At 38.1% G+C, this 16,957-nt stretch overlaps 1 protein-coding gene across 3 annotated transcripts in view; it reads right to left on the reverse strand.

The window, feature by feature from the left end:
• The window catches only part of RSPO2 (R-spondin 2), a 166,133-nt gene that overhangs the window by 127,227 nt on the left and 21,949 nt on the right, over positions 1–16,957 (reverse strand). Inside the window, exon 2 of one of the 3 annotated variants that reach the window (XM_061171841.1) lies at positions 4,797–4,813. The exons of the other annotated variants lie outside the window; for them this stretch is intronic. Within the exon in view, the coding sequence (XP_061027824.1) occupies positions 4,797–4,813 (17 nt within the window). The remainder of the gene's footprint in view (positions 1–4,796; positions 4,814–16,957) is intronic. 3 annotated transcript variants of the gene reach the window in all.

Here is a 16,957-nt window from a genome sequence, read left to right on the forward strand (position 1 = left end):
TTGGTCCTGCCGGGCGCCTGCACTGTCCCGAGCAGTGGCCATGGAGACGCTCCTCCAAATAACTTCATGAACCACAGACATTGATTAGTCCTGTCTAAGCAAAGGAGGAAAACCATGATGGAGGATGCTATATGGTGACTGCCAGGGATGCCCAGAAATAACTGGACAAATTGACTGGGAGTGTAACCCACAATCCTTTAGTCGTTCCTCTGCTGGCTTGAATATGCCCTACTCATTTAGTTTTATTTTCATGTGTATCTTAATACATTGTGGTAAGTGCTATGATAGAGGTCTGTACAAGTTCCTATGGGAATCCGGATGAGAGGCTACGAATTCAAACAGTTGAGGCAAGTCAAAAAGAACTCTGAGGAAGATCAGTTATGTTTTTAAGAATGTAACAAGGAGAGCCATTCCTTGCTAGGAAATGGTTCTCTTTTCACATTTCTGTCAATGTTTTCTTCCTTCTAAAGATACAGTATAACAACGGGATACTTTTCATCAAGTGTATCTTCCACTGAAATCCTTGCATGGGGTACCTGAAGAATTGGCAAGCACTTTGCCACTGATGATTATACACCTGTGTTAGTATCTTTTGAGGATCGAGATGACTCTTTATGCTACTAGAGAGAGAATTAGTGTTTCCCATTTATTGAGTTCTTTCAGACACGACCAATTCCATTGTTAAATTATTCTTGTATCTCACAGGACATGCATCTAAGTTACATTTCCAAACTGGAACAAGCATAACTTGAACCAGTCTCTTTAGAAGTCATGGTGTTATAGGCTTGAACCTACCACCAGATTAATCTTTCTTCAAATAATGGCTATAAAGAGGGTACTTAAAATATCCCAAAGATCTTGCATCACTAATGGATCACTGTTACATGGTGCAGAAAACTTGACTCAGGAAGCGGTAAGTGTAAACAGGTGGAGTCCATTATAAGCTTTTTCTTGTGCTGTAACTAAACGGCCTTATTATGCTACCAACTTGAAAAAATAAATTGTAATGTTTATTACTGATTATTAAAAACACCACGCACTTTGAAAAATAGAGAGTAGACTGTCAATCCATTTTAAAAGAGACCAAATCTTTTATGTTCGCAAACGCCCTTTCAGAACAAGAGGAATACAGGTATTAAGCGTCACCTGGGTGAGAATAAGAAATGACATAAAAGTCAGAGAATAAAAGACCATAATTTTATATATTAAAAATTCAAGATCAACCATGAGTGAAAATGTAAAAATATTTACTGACACTGGGATTACTAAAGATGAAACCTTTGGTTAGCAGACTTTGTTTCCACATTTTTCCACTCTCTCTGTTAATGGAAGAGGGGAAAAAAGTAGCCTTGAATCAAGAGACCCATCAAGCTGCAAAAGTTATTTGTTGTCTTTTGTAGACAGTAACTAGCTTCTCCACTTTCTGGCACTAATAGAAGAGAAGAAAGGTGATCGAATAAAACAGAATTGGTGCCCCACACATCACTCATAACCCAGTTGGCCCAGAAGCTACGATGGTGGCTTAGATTGGCAGAGGCCAGAGGGCAGGAGGGGACGGAGGAGAGGTTGTCACCGCATGCACCCACACACAGCTTGTATGGGAGGTAGCCCCAGCCCAGGAACTGTGACGAGACCACAGGCAGATAGTACAAATATAAGTTCTGGCCGCACTTCCGCCTTTTCACAACTTCAGTAAAACACTTTGCACACTCTTGTCCTAACTCTAAAATTAAGATTTTTTTTAAAGGAAAACAAAAACAGGAAAGAAAAGTAGAGAGGAAGTTACAGAAAAAAACCCAACATCTACTGGTTTTACCACATCTAGGCCTAACTATAATCATAAATATTTAATAATTACATAGTTCACATGTGGTCTATCCCTCTGAGTACCTACTCGTTCATCTTCATTCCTGATAAAAATTTAAGATTTTTAAATCCTCAAGGAGTTCATAATTTATCACTAACACCTTAATACAGTTTCTATTACATGAGGGTTGATCAGTAGTTCTCATTTCTATCCTGTGTCCTGGCCACATTTCCTAGAGATACAGGGCACATTTTCTCTTGGCTGCCTATGCTTTCAAAGTGAAGGTATTGAAATTAAAAAAAAAAGAAAAAGAAATCAACCTCCCCCTATCAATGTTCATGTTTCTTTTCAGAAACATAGTAAATATCTTTTATTGTGTACTGTGGCACAAATTCTTGGTCACCCCATTCTTTCATTCCTCAGATCCAATAAGTCACCAGTTGAAAGGATACTTCCTAAACCTTTCTAGCATCTCTTCTTGTCACCCAATGCTAGGACCCTCGTCCAGTTCTAATTAACTAGTGCTAAGATTACAGCAAGAATGTCTAGGTAGCCTCCCCGATGCCAGCTTCCTTCCCCTCCAAAACACTAGTCTTCCCCAAGCCCCACTTCCATCCCCCTCAGAAGACAGTCATGCCTGGAAGGCAGGTGCCATGTCTTACCAACTCAGTGTCCCTTCACATGTTTGCAATAAAAACTTTCAAGTACTTCACGGACTGAGGTACCACATGAACATCAATTTATGTTCAAAATTAGACCTCTTTGGACTCTCTGATTATCTTCTTTAAGTATAGTCTTACGAATCTTTGTAATTGCAAGGGAACAGAAAGCTTACTTCTTATTAAGACGCAGCTCTCGCTGGAGTACCTGTATTACCAGTCACCTGTATACTGTGCTTCTCAGACGCTTGTTAATCTTTAAACAACAACAACGAGATGAAGAAAAGGAGGCTGGATGCGCTTGGTGCTGGTGCTGGTGTGCGGAAAGAAAGGCATGGGGAGCAGAAAAACGTAGCACTAACTTGAACATTCTTCATGCAATTCCATCATAACTGGAGAGCTAAAAATGACAACCCACTGGCAACACACTTTGCTGAGTCACAGTATTCTTCGTGTGCATTTTTCTAAGAGCAATCAAAATGGTAATTGCAGGACTAACTTTAGAGCATGACATCACTGTATCTGCACCAACATGGAATGCAATGTGAAAAGTAATCTCTCATTAAACAAGAAACTGTGGTTTACAGTGTTTAAAAATTGCCTTGAGTCACTCATTCTCAGGGGATAGATCACAGTGCTCCTTAAGGACAGAAAATTTAGAGAAAGCATTAGCTCCTGCCACAAAATACTTAAGAAATCCCATGAGGTTCTGGGTTTTTCCCCCACTTGTTCTAATTACATCAGGAATAAAAACGTTCTTTACGCATGTTTTAAGTACCACCCTTAAAAATGTCCTTTTCCCAAACTAGGTTCCCAATTCAAATAAACAAACTATAAAAAGCCATTTTTGAGACAATCTGAGAAATTTGGTTGTGGTAGGCACTAAATGATGCTGAAGAATTATTGTTAATTTTGCTAACTCTGGAAATGGTATTGTGGTTATAAAATAACCTCATTTTATAGATAAATGATGAAGTATGTTAAGGTAAAATACATGATATCTGAGATTTGATTTAAAATACTTTATCAGGTACAAAATAAAAAGGACAGATGAAGCATATATAGAATATACATATATTCTTAATAAATGTTGAATCTGAGTGATGAATATAGGGGGGTATCCCCTATTTGTGGTTTGACAGAAAAAATTCATAATAAAAAATTTTTAATGTTTATTTTTCTGCTTAATGTAGGACTCAGAATAATGATTGCAGTGGCCCAGCGGAGAGGGTGCTGGGCCACAGTAGCATCAAAGCAGAGGAAGATTTGCTGTGAGCAGGCTATGGCCAAAGCCACGTGAAGGTTAGTGTGGGAAATGTCCTAAACAGAAAGTCTAGAAAAGATGTGCACGTGTACACAGAACATTTAATCTTGCGATAACCTCACATGACCAAGCAGACTCCTACACAGAAGCTAAGTGTTATTTTCTTCATGTTTTGAATGAAATTAGCAACTTTTCCCCCAAGCACTGTTTTGCTTTTCCCCCAACTATAACATGCATGTGTTTTATGTTAAATAATTGAAACCTATTGAAAACTCCCTCCAGGTAAACGCACCTTCCAAGTTTTGACCATTGCTCAGTAGGAAGACAAAAAAAAGGGGGCGGGGACAAGATTAGATCCTTTTCCAAGAAAATAATATGAGGGACACAAAAGACCAAATGATTACCTGAGTATCTGGCAGTAGCAAGAGAACTTTAGAAATCTAACTATCTTTTCTGAATTATATTGTTATCTTCAAATTACTGCCTCTTGTAGCTGCTTCTTGGGACAAGTAAGGTACCAGATAAATCAGAGATTTCATGATACTTCCTGGTGAGTTCCAAATCTGTCTTCTTACTGTGTTTCATCTCACTTCTGAGTATAAATGAGTGTCACAGACACAATGAGTAGTTGCCATGTCAACAGCACAAGCTTACAGTGAGCACTGGTTTCTCCTGTAGTGCTTAAACATCTGTGATTCCTGGATGCAGAGTCCGAGCTTTTCTTCGGAGAGTCTGTTTCAGTTTATCTGGAGGGGGGCCCAGGCTCCCACATCATTAAATGTTCCCCAGATTATTCTCACCATTATCAGGTTCAGGAACCACAGACTATGTCTATCCATGGACTGCCTGATATGGAAAACTTTTTCTTGATTTTGTTAAATATATTACAAAGATAGAGATACAAGGGCATCCTGTGAATCTGTGCATACTGTCCTCCAAGTATTAAAAAGCAACTTTTTAAAAAGTTTGCATTAAAATCAAAGATATTTTATTTAACAACAACAACAACAACAACAAACCAGAATATTTGGTACAATTAGCATTCCCTTCATATCAGGTAAACCACCACTGGGACTTTGCTGTCTCCACAGATCTTGGTAAAGCAAACAAAACAAAAAAATCCCACCTCACATTACTAAAATGTGCTAAAATCTATAGCAAAAGATTTGCTCTGTCCCCTCTGTAAAAGTCTGACCACTTTCAAGACCCAGCTCCTCTGACACCCTCCTCTGTCAAGAGGAGGCATAGAAGCCTATGGCACATTGTATATACCTGTGTCCATAGCACTTTAACATTGAGCTGTAGTTGTTTAAGTCATAAATCTGAGCATCCTCAAAACAAAAGCCATGTGTTATTCATCTTCATACTACCAGCACCTTGGAAGTACTGGATCAATGCTTTGCTCAGTGTCTACTAGGTATCACATAAATAATCATCCATGTTCTAGAATGGCTTAAGTAATTAAGTCAGTTCCTCAGTCCCTTGGTGTATATGACAACCAAACAAATACGAGGCTAGATTGCTTAATTTTCCCTGACATTTCCATTCATTCTATCTTTCACTATGCTCCATATCTTAAGAGTTTCTAGACCTTAAGGGTACTTATCCCTCATGTGTTAAAATCATAGCATTTTAATAATCTGGCAAATAAATTAGAAACAAATTCTAATATATCTTTTTCTTGCAGCAATTCCCTCGTTGCTTAATAGTAATATTAATTGAGAGCATTTGGGAATACTCTATTTGCCATATTGTTTAATATGCTTTACATGCATTAACTCATTTAATATTTATAAAAACTTTATGAATACGTTATTATTCTAATTATACAGAGAGTGAAAGTAAAGCACTGAAGAGGCTATCTTGCCCAAGGTCATTCAGCCATGAAGTGACAAAGCCAGGATTCAAACCCAGGGAGCCTGGCTTTAGTGCTTCAAGTGTGTTTTCCTGTGTATTTAAAAACAAATGAATAAAATAAGTGTTTGAAAGATTGTTTATCATAAGCTTCCTTTCCGAAGGAAAAAAAATAGTTGGTAGTGAAGAGGTCTGAGCTCATCCATGCAGTCTCCACACTGGCCAGCCCAGCTCCTCTCACCTCCCATCAACCTTAAGAGAGTCCCAGTGACTACCAAGCTGCCAAGCACATTTACCCTTTCTCACTGTTGGCCAAATAACAAATAGTGTAAACAAGGGATTAATCAAGAAAATAATACTGAGCACCTGTTGCTAGAAGGCTCTGAGGAATTGGAGAAAAGAAGACATAATTGAAGTCCTTGGCAACCATCCAATCAAAAGGGCTGCATGAATAGGCATTAGATCACCTACCCTACTAACAGGCAGTAAGTGCTATAAACATACGTATTGAAATTTCCTGCTTTAATCCACAAACTTCTCAACTGGGATGATCACTGAATCCATCTGAACTGGGTCTGATGGGCTGGACTTCAAACAGAAGGGAGGTAAGGGGAAATAAAGACATTTTAGACAGAAAAAAGAAAAAAACCCATGTGAGAAAATGCACGGGAACAATCAGTCCTGCAGTTCAGCTGAAGCACAGAGTAAATGCCTAATGGTCTCAGAAGACAGCTGAAAAGGTAGGTTGGGTCCAGACCAAACAGAACATGGAATATCACACTAAGCAAGAAAATTAGCCTCCAGACACTGACAAGTTCCTAAAAATCTGAGCAGGAAAATGACATTATCAAAGAGTAGTAACAGAAATACTAATCCAGACTGATGAGCAAAACTTAGAGGGAGAGGGGTGATTAACAAAGAGAAAAATCAGTTAAGAGACTTTTGCAATAATCATGACTAAAATATTGATTTGGGACAGAGCACTGGGAAGCCAAAATTTGGACTTGATTCATTATGAACCAAAACTAACAAGTCTTGATAATAGATGAGTGTGGAGATCTGAAGGAGAGGAATATTTGAAGATGTAGTCAAAATTTTCAACTTGGGGAAGAGAATTGAGGTATCACTAAAAACAACAGCAAAGTCGGTGATGAGCAAGGTGAGTGAAGTTGTGGGTTTCATTGGTTTAGTTTTGGCTGGGGGAGGAGGTACAGAGAATTCACTTTTAGGACAAGTTGGCCATGAAAATGGAGCTCTCCGGCATGCAAATGAAAGCACAGGGCTGGTCTACAGAGAGATTTTAAAGCTATCAAGCAGTTTAGGAGGAGAGCTCCAAAGCATGAACTAAAATCAGGTTTTGTTTCCTTGCAATATTTTAGATAAACCCTGAATGTGTGGCAGGGAAGAAAAATCCTATGGGGATTGCAAATGATTTTTCCCTAAGAAGTTGAACAATGAAAGAAATGGCAAAAGCAGAAAGGGTACATTCTAAGGATTGTAGAATCAAAGGATATTTTTATTTTACATGTAATATGGAAGATACCTAAAAACTTTTGACAGTAAGAGGAGACAGTGTCAAAGAATGTGAGATAAAAGATACAAATGAAACAGATCCTATATGAGAAAAGCTCAGAAAAGGGAATATAGGAGCAAAAGTACAAGTAGAAGCGACAGGCCCCACTTCAGCTGAAATAGGAAAAAATAAATGTAAAAGGATAGGTGAGGTTTTTAAAAGAAGTTTTTAAGAGGAGTAGGGTATGCAGGGTATGTAACAGGGGGGTACAATATGATGAGAATGCGAAAAAAGATTAGTGAATTCTCAGAGGATAGCTTTGATGTTTCTCAGCAAATTAAGTGGCAAGGTTGTTATCTGATAAGGGACTTCGTGGAATAAAGATCAAGATTGTAGAAAAACATTTGGAAAAGTCACTGTCAAAGAGAATGCAATAAAGAGTCCTAGAGAAATGATGAAAAGGGTTTCCATAGAGCAGTAAATCCCACTTGTGGCAAAATGCATACCAAATCCCCCTTAGCAGCATGAGAGTCACATCACAAAAGGTCAAAGGGGAAAGCTTAGGATAATAAAGACAGCAGTCTGGAGATGATTATTAGGGACTGAATGTTTGTGTCCCCCAGAATTCATATGTTGAAACTCTAATCCCAATGGGATAGTATTTGAAGGTGGAGCTTTGGGGAGGTTATTACTTCATAAGGGTGAAGCCCTCAAGAATAGGATTTGTGCCTTTATAAGTGTCAGAGACTTAGCTAGCCCTCTCTCCTTCATGTGAAGATACAAAAAGAAAATGGCTGTCTGCAGCATGGAAGAAGATCCTCACCAAACCTGACCGTGCTGGCACCCTGACCTCAGACTTCCAGCCTGCAGAACTATGAGAAATAAATTACTGTTGTTTATAAGCCACCCTATCTATGATATTCTATTATAGCAATCCAAAGGGACTAAGACAATGACCATAGTAAGTTCAGTCAGAATTCTGAGTTTACCAATATGTTGATAGTTGCCCACAAAAAATGAAATTTAGGGACCTGTGGCTACCAAAGAACAAGTTTAATTAATTGATGGTAAGGAAAGTTTAAACCATATAAATTGTATGCAAGATACAAACTTGAGAGCTAGGAATTAGAAGGGTTTTGAGATACAGTCACTTCAACAGGTAATTGAGGAGAAAATGAGATCAAGGACACACTCTCATGGGTCACCATACTGGTGCTGAATTTAAAGGAACCCTCTATGACCCAAGTTTGAAGAAGCTAATAGAAGATAGTGAAGGAAGATCCTGAATGTCTACAGATTGGTGATAATGAGGGGAAAGCAGTAGAAATGGACATAGCAGACTACAAAGAAGGAGACTGCTAAATAACCATGGTCAGAAACAACGGCGAAGATGAAGCACAGAGAAATGAGAAGCAGACCTTCCTTTTCCAGGGAAATCAGGAAAAGGGGGGTGGGTCTTCCACAAGAGAAAGACTCTAGAAAAGAGGCAGTATGGCTCGCAACACAGATTTCCTTACAGCTCAGTACTGGTGCTCATTAAATGTTGAATTCTTGAAGGAGTCATTGTAAAGAAATAGAAGCAACTTTGTCCTTAACATAGCTTTCTCCTGACACCTAGGGAACCAAAGTGACAAAGTGGGGAGCATGGGAAAGTGAAGGATCTGAGTTCTTAAAGGTGATTACTAGACTAGCGGTGGGTGCAGGATAAGCTTTGCGTCTAGGGCAACAAGGATGGTTAACAGATGAAGGAAGCATGAAACTGGCGGACTGGGAGGCAGCACGAAACTGGGAAATCGGGGCGGGGGATCAAACGCTTTGTTTGGAGTCAGGCCCAGCTTTCGATCCTGGTTCCATCACATGTGAGCTTTAAGAGCTTCTCTCTACGTCTCTTTGCTCCCTTGAACTCCTAGTCTGCGAGTTTCCAAAATCCATTCCAACTGCATGTGGCTGATGCAAGGAGTGAATGAAACGACGAATGCTTGTGAAGCGCGCGGCCGAGGCGTACTGCGGGCACAGCAACAAAAATGAACGGTAGCTATCGCCACCAGAGGGAGGAGGCGTCGAACAGTCTCAGACAGAGGCTGAGAAAAGTGAAAACGGCCTCCAGCCGACTGTGGATGAAGGACAGAGGAAGATAAGAGCGAATGCATGACCGCAAGTGCCTCGATAAGTGGGGCTTTTAAACCTCAGGGGTGTGGGCACTCCATTTGTAGTGGGGAGTTTGCTTTGACGAAAATGCTTGCTCTGTAATGTTACCTGTAATGTTAATGCTTCGTCACTTGAGAATTCCGCACTGTAAAATCCTTCTTGTCTAAGCCTTAGAGAGAGATCTGGGCAGTGGGTTGAGAGACTGCAGTGGAGGTCTCTTCTCACCCCAGCAAGGTAAGGATTATGTTTCATCTGCTCTGTTTTTCTAATGGTGCCAAATAAGTAATATTTTATTCCTATTAAGGAATGAAAGAAAGGATTTCTAAAGTTGGGTCTACAACATATTATACTACTCTTTTTGCTAAATAGGAGAATAGTTATTTTTATTTGGTTATACATTTTACCAAGATACTTCGGGGGGGGGGGGGAAAGTACCATCTTGGAAAAAAAACAAAAGATAGTCTTAGCACCTCTCACCCTGAAGCATGCCAACATTCTCTCATTCCACGTTTAATTTGAAAGAAAGTTAAAGAGATACCCATGACATCTTGGCTGAACTTTATAACTGTGATAACCAGTCAAGAAGCAAAGGCATCTGAAAGCTCTGCGGCCCAGCCAGGGCCATCCCAACAGGGACAAGGAAAGGAAGGGAGTCCCTGAGAGGCAAGGATGCTTCAGAGAAAAGTGAAATGAAAGAGCCACTTGTACAAAACATTGTTTTGATAACCAGGAACTTTCAGGGACGTTACGTGGATAGAACTGCATTTGAATTGTTATCAACAGCAACTTCAGAGGGGAAAAAATGTTCAGTTTTCCACTAAAATTTTTAATACAGAAGCAATGTTTTTACTGTCTGACAAATAATCATTTCTAGCACAATGCCTGACACCCAGCAGGAACTCAAAAGACCTTTGCTTAATGAATCCATGTCCCGTGAAAAGCTGATATGTCCCAATGATTATGCCACAATTCTAAAGTGGGTTTACAAACTGTCACAAAATGTCACTGATTCTGCGGTCCAGAAAGAAAACTATGAATATTTAGGAAGTGGTCAAGAAAGGAAAAACTCTGATTTTAGAGGTCAAGAAGTAACACTAGTACCTATATTTCTAATTCCTCAAAAAGCTATTAAAAGGTTAATTTTAAACACAAAAGTTTCTCTTGACTACAAAGCCCACATATTAGACACCTGGATTCAAAATCCAATCACTCTCAAGAACATTAATTCCTTTCTCCCTTTATTATATAACATGATACATTCGAGATTATAAAGAAGTATGTTTCATTTACTATTCACAAAAGTACCAAAACTCGTAAGTATTAAAACTTTTTTGGTGGGGAGGGGGCACTGGGTAGGGGGAAGAAATGTCTGTTCCACATGCAGCTGCAGCATAAGCTTAGGTGAATCATATTCACCTCTTCTAGACGTTAGAAGATAGCCATCTTGTCTGTGTATGTTACACGGATATATACATCTTCAACAGTAAAAGACTTTTCCTTACATCTACTTAAGTGAGTTGCGGGGCAAAACATGTGAACAATTTGCTAACTGCTTACTCCACTCAGATTGCCATAGAGTCGGCACTCCAGGATATATAGATATGGTTGGACTTAAACTGTGTAATATAAAACACAGCTATGTTTTTAATCTGTCCTTCCTACCCTGCCATCTTTGGTCACTAAAGTGGAGAATCTCTGTATCTCAGGTTCACATAAGTATATATTCAATAACACATGAAACACCTCTTATCTTGGAGAGGCAAAAAGCCAAAGCAGGTAGTGTTAAACGCTAAATAACCCCTTTTTCAAGACAGTGCGAACGATGGCAGCAGCTGCTTGAAGAAGGCTCCCCTGCACACACATGTAACAGAGTATGGAAACCATTTGTTAATGAGAAGCCATAATTTAGGCCTAGGGCCTTATGAAAAGAAAACGTTTATACGTTTGCAGAACAGCATAATAAGATTTCACAAATGCAAAGATAAAATGTGCTATCATTTATCTTGGACTAAACTATCTGGGGTTTGATTGCCTTGAGAAATGTCCAAATCAAGAACAATTATAGATTTTTCTCACACCACATATACCATGAAACACTGAACAAATACTTCTTTTAGACTATTCAAAAGATTAGAAAGGAAGAAAATTGTCTATTCAATGGTAGCCAAACCAGTAAGATGGGAATACAGTACGATGTAAAGAAGAAAAATAAAGAGAATGAAGACTAGCAGTGAAAAGGATCACTGGTCATTTTTTTTTCACCCTTATTTTAGGGAAGGAACAATCTTATATCCAGCCATGTAAACTTTTCTCTTGGGTTAAAACTGGCACCTAGAGACAAAAGCATCGTTTGCAAACTACATCTCTTTAACTGCATGGCCTCGCCAGTGGTCTGAAACACTGTGTGCTTCCAGCCCATAATTCAAGTCTGGCCTGGTGTATTGACGCAATTCTGCCAAATTATACATGAAATGGACAAAAATTTTAATATTCATCCCATCAGTTCCCTCTCCCAATACAATTGTTAAGGGAAATCCACATAATAGGCTTTCTAGAAATAAACCATTTGGGTGTGCAGACAAAACACTAAGTTTTCACCAAGTCAGCAGACATAATTGAAAAAATAATCCTAATCATTTAAGGACAACGGTTGATTCCAAGTGTCTGGAGAGAAAAAAAAAAAAAGTCAAGAAAGGTAAAAAGAGAAGAGAAAAAAAGGAAAACGGCAAAGATAGAGACTGGAAACTACATGAGTCAGAATCAGAAAGTAAGACCTAGAGTCTGAGCATTTAGCAGGACTCCACAACCAGAAAGCCGTTTCCTTGCCAGCGGTCACCCAGTAGAAGCAGGGTTAGTAACTGGTAACAGTTTTAATCACCTTCATTCTCTTCAGTATCACTTAATATAACCTACGGGCGTTATCTAGGATATGAAATATTACTAATGAATATGAAATTTAATCATGTACCAAAAAACACCATTTGAAGTTTTTGCATATTATAAATATTTAAATTATAGTCTTTAATACTGCGTATGTCAGAGGCCATGCCAAGAATACTAAGGGGAACTTTGGGGAATTTGTGACCTCATGTTTTGTCAGCAGAAGTGCTATATTCTAGTACCAACGAAAAATTTGGACACTTCACCACACGTGCTCTTCAAAACACCTCAGGAAAATTCTTGAAAGGTTGCTGCCTCTCACTCAGTGAATAACTTGGTAAAATTTTTAAAAGTGCATGCAATTGAGGAAGCCTGTGGTCCACTGTGCTTATAATATTCACCCAAAGTAATGGGACAAGGTAAGGGATTGACACCCTAAAGATTTCTTTATTGTGAAAAGAAAATATCTATATACAAGGGAACTGCTTCTATGTATTTGCTAAGTATTTCTGCATAAAATTAATGACAGCCAGAACTTTTTTGTCCTTACTATGTGCTAGGTACTATGTTAAGCACTTTTTAGGTATCTCTATATAGTCCTCACAATTACCCTAAGGAGGCAGGTACTCTTAACGTCCATTTAACAGATAGGAAAACTGAGGCCCAGAGAGGTGGAGCAACTTGAAGAAGACACACAGAGTGTGTCTTCTTAGACCCTAGGGTGCTATCCATTAAGTACCCTGCCTCTCTTTACATGCCACATGTCAAATTATGAGAAAGAAAATTTTAAGAAAGCAAATTCCTGAGGAACTTTAAGAAAGCAAATTCCAGGGCTGCTAGGAAAGGGAGTGGGGCTAACCCGTCAACATCTATTCACATTTACATCCCACGTGAGGCTGCATGATAACTCAACAGTTAAAATTAGAAATAACAATCACAAAGAAACAGTGAAATTACAGAAAATCTACTAGAGTCAAGAAAATAGAAGTACATCAGTTTTTCTAAGTTCCAACACTTAAAATAATCATTTTCATTTACTTGGAATCTTGGCTTTCCAAAGTGACTTATTCTCCATAGATAAGTATAGCTTAAGCTTTACTGTAGCTTTAAAACCCTAATGTTTAGAAAGAACAGATAAAGCTCCTCCCGTTCCTTTTTTTTTTTTTTTACCCCAAGCTGGGAATTAGTTTTTTAAAATGTCTATCATGTACATAATTCCATAATCTCAGAAAAAAAAAAAAAAAACACTAGACCACTCACTGCTCTACTTTTTGCACTACAGTTAGTCAACATTGGGAAATCTTCAGTACCCTCCAAACCACTTGTGTTTCCAGGATATATTTGTTTTATATCTACTGCATTTTCAAACAATTTCCACAGCCCAGAAAAAGTCCTTCCAATGAAAACAAATTGTCTTTTACTTATATGTATTTAAGTGCTAGAATGTTTGCTTTCATAAGATTTTGGACTTGAGGTATAGATCAGTTAATCAGAATAATGCTTAAATTTAAGAAGAGTTTATACAAGAGTAAAATCCACCCTTTTGGATAATTGGTCACTTCTTTCATAGCACCGAACTAAACAGCTCCAGTTTCCCTACTAAAAATTAGTAACAAAAGTATGTATATATAGACTGATGAAGCAAACATGGCAAAATGGTAACTTTTTATTTTAGTCTGTGGGTATGTAGATGTGTATTTTACTATTCTTATGTTTCTGATTATTTCCAGTTTATCAAAATTAAAAGTAAAAAATATATTTTTAAAGTAACAAAAGTTACAAGGTAGCATTAATAAAATCCCATTTGGAATGAACAAAGCAAAGAAATAAATTGCAAGCATGAATAAGTGAAACAGTGTCCAGGGACAACTGCTGTCACTGCCTGGTAAATGTTGAACAGGACCTGAAACCTGGCTGGGCTGGATAATTGGTTCCCATCTCATCACCCTCTGAACGGGGAGGGGGAGAAGCAGCAGCCTAATACACTCTATGAGATCAGGGAGAAAAGTAAGTTATCTGCAACCCCAAGCACAAAAGAATCACCTGGAAAAAAATCTCACGCTCAGCTGCCTTTTCCTGGGTTCCCTTTTACTGACTTGAACCTTCAGATTTCTTCCTAGAAGATTAATTACAGCGATGGCTACAGCAACATACCACAAATGAATCAAAAAGTGAAGAACCCTCTTACACCATAAAATCAAAACCACATGCAAGGATGTGTGCAAGAGCTGAAGAACGCCACAGGGCTTTCAGCAATAAGCAAGCTTCCCCAGCCGCACTGCACCACAAGGCCTCCAAGAACACATTCAGTGAAGAAAAAGAAAGCTCATTGAAATGTTAAGGGAGAGAATCAAAACTGGTAGTTGATTTTTTTAAGCTCATCTAAATACTAAAATAGAAGCCTATTACTATAAAATAAATCTGGACATGTGTCACTGGCAGTCACCAAGTTGAGAGTGAGCATTGCAGAAGCAGTTTGGGGGCTGGGGGCAAAATAAAGACTTCAAATTTCACCCAGTTAAGATTTGGGTTGAGGGGCTCCATCAGTAGAAAAAAAGGGCTGCAAAGAAATTTAAGTTTTCTTTTGAACTGGCTTCTTTTGCTGGACAGAAAGTATGAGTACTAAGAGATGTCAAATGATTTAAAAGAAATTTTTAAAATATTGATACTACCTATCGCCTGAAAACCTCGTCAATACAGATAGCAATGCACGAATGTTTCAAGAATAGTACAGAAGAGTCCTGGTCTTATCAGGGCTGTGATTTTGAAACGACAAGTGGAACAGCTGAACTAAGTAGATTTGAATATTATCCCAGTAAATGAAGACAGACAGGGAGTTAAGTCTCTAGAGACAAAAGGTGGAGTAACATTCACGTACTCAGATTCAGTCTTTGAACATGAGGCCCAGAAAGATTCAAGGACTCCTGACTCATAAGCCAGTGGTTTTCTAGTAAACTATCGCCAAAGAATTCAAATCACATGCACATAAGGAAGCTCTGGAAATCCATTGTTAGCACAGTGCTTATAGATAACAGTGCATTGAATACTTAAAATTTACTAAGAGGGTAGATCTTACATTAAGTGTTCTTACCACAAAATTAATAATAATAATAATAATAATAAAGAGATCGGAGGAAACTTTGGGAGGTGACATATATCTCTATGGCCAAGATGGTGGTGATGGTTTCACAGGAGTATACTTATCTCCAAACTAATCTAACTGTATATGTTAAATATGCACAACTTTTTACATGTCAATTATATCTCAACAAAATATGTTTTTTTTTAAATCACATACACAACCAGGGTTAAGTCAGTCAACTGAAGTTTTTTCTTTAAGTATTTTCCTTAGGCATTTCCATCCTAGTTCTTTGGTAACCTTTATCAAACTAAGCAATGTACATGTTAAAATATTGGTTTTTATGTATAACTTTTAAAAAGTAAAAGTTATATGTTAAAATAAAAAGGAAAATTTTAGCTTTTTCAGCTGGTGAAGTATTTCTAATGTGACTCATTTTCATGCTGAAAAAAAACAAACCCCTGTTTATAAAAACTAGATCAAGCAGGAACGGGATAATATAGAAAGCCAGGAAATAGAACATACGCTGATTTCGGGTTCTAGATTAACATGTTTCTCTGAACTCCTTACTTTTTATTTTTCTGTTTTTATTGGGGTATAGTTGTTTTACAATGTTGTATTCGTTTCTACTGTACAGTGGAGTAGAGTTCCCTATGCTACACAGCAGTTTCTCATTATTTATCTATCTTATACATATTAGTGTATATATGTTAATCCTAGTCTCCCAATTCATCCCACCCTCCCTTTCCCTGCTTGGTATCCATATGTTTGTTCTCTACATGTGTGCCTCTATTTCTGCCTTGCAAACCAGTTCATCTGTACCATTTTTCTAGATTCCACAAATATGCGTCAATAGACGATATTTGTTTTCCTCTTTTTTACTTCACTCTGTTTGACAGTCTCTAGGTCCATCCACATCTCTACAAATGACCAAATTTCATCCCTCTTTACAGCTGAGTAATATTCCATTGTATATAGGTACCACATCTTCTTTATCCATCCAATGTCTGTCGATGGGCATTTAGGTTTCTTCCATGACCTGGCTATTATAAATAGTGCTGCAGTGAACACTGGAGAGCATGTGTCTTTTTGAATTATGGTTTTCTCTGGGTATATGCCCAGTAGTGGGATTGCTGGGTCATATGGTAATTCTACTTCCAGTTTTTTAAGGAACTTCCATGCTGTTCTCCATAGTGGCTGTATCAATTTACATTCCCACCAACAGTGTAAGAGGGTTCCCTTTTCTCCACACCCTCTCCAGCATTTATTGTTTGTAGAATTTCTGATGATGCCCATTCTAACTGGTGTGAGGTGATACCTCATTGTAGTTTTGATTTGCATTTCTCTAATGATTAGTGATGCTGAGCATCCTTTCATGTGTTTGTTGGCAATCTGTATATCTTCTTTGGAGAAATGTCTATTTAGGTCTTCTGCCCATTTTTGGATTGAGTTGTTTGCTTTTTTTGATATTGAGCTGCATGAGCTGCTTGTATATTTTGGAGATTAATCCTTTGTCCGTTGATTCATTTGCAAATATTTTCTCCCACTCTGAGGGTTGTCTTTTCATCTTGTTTATGGTTTCCTTTGCTGTGCAAAAGCTTTTAAGTTTCATTAGGTCCCATTTGTTTATTTTTGGTTTTATTTCCATTTCTCTAGGAAGTGGGTCAAAAAGGATCTTGCTGTGATTTATGTCGTAGAGTGTTCTTCCTATGTTTTCCTCTAAGAGTTTGATAGTGTCTGGCCTTACATTTAG

Source organism: Eubalaena glacialis, chromosome 17 (assembly GCF_028564815.1).
Source record: "Eubalaena glacialis isolate mEubGla1 chromosome 17, mEubGla1.1.hap2.+ XY, whole genome shotgun sequence".
NCBI lineage: Eukaryota > Metazoa > Chordata > Mammalia > Artiodactyla > Balaenidae > Eubalaena > Eubalaena glacialis.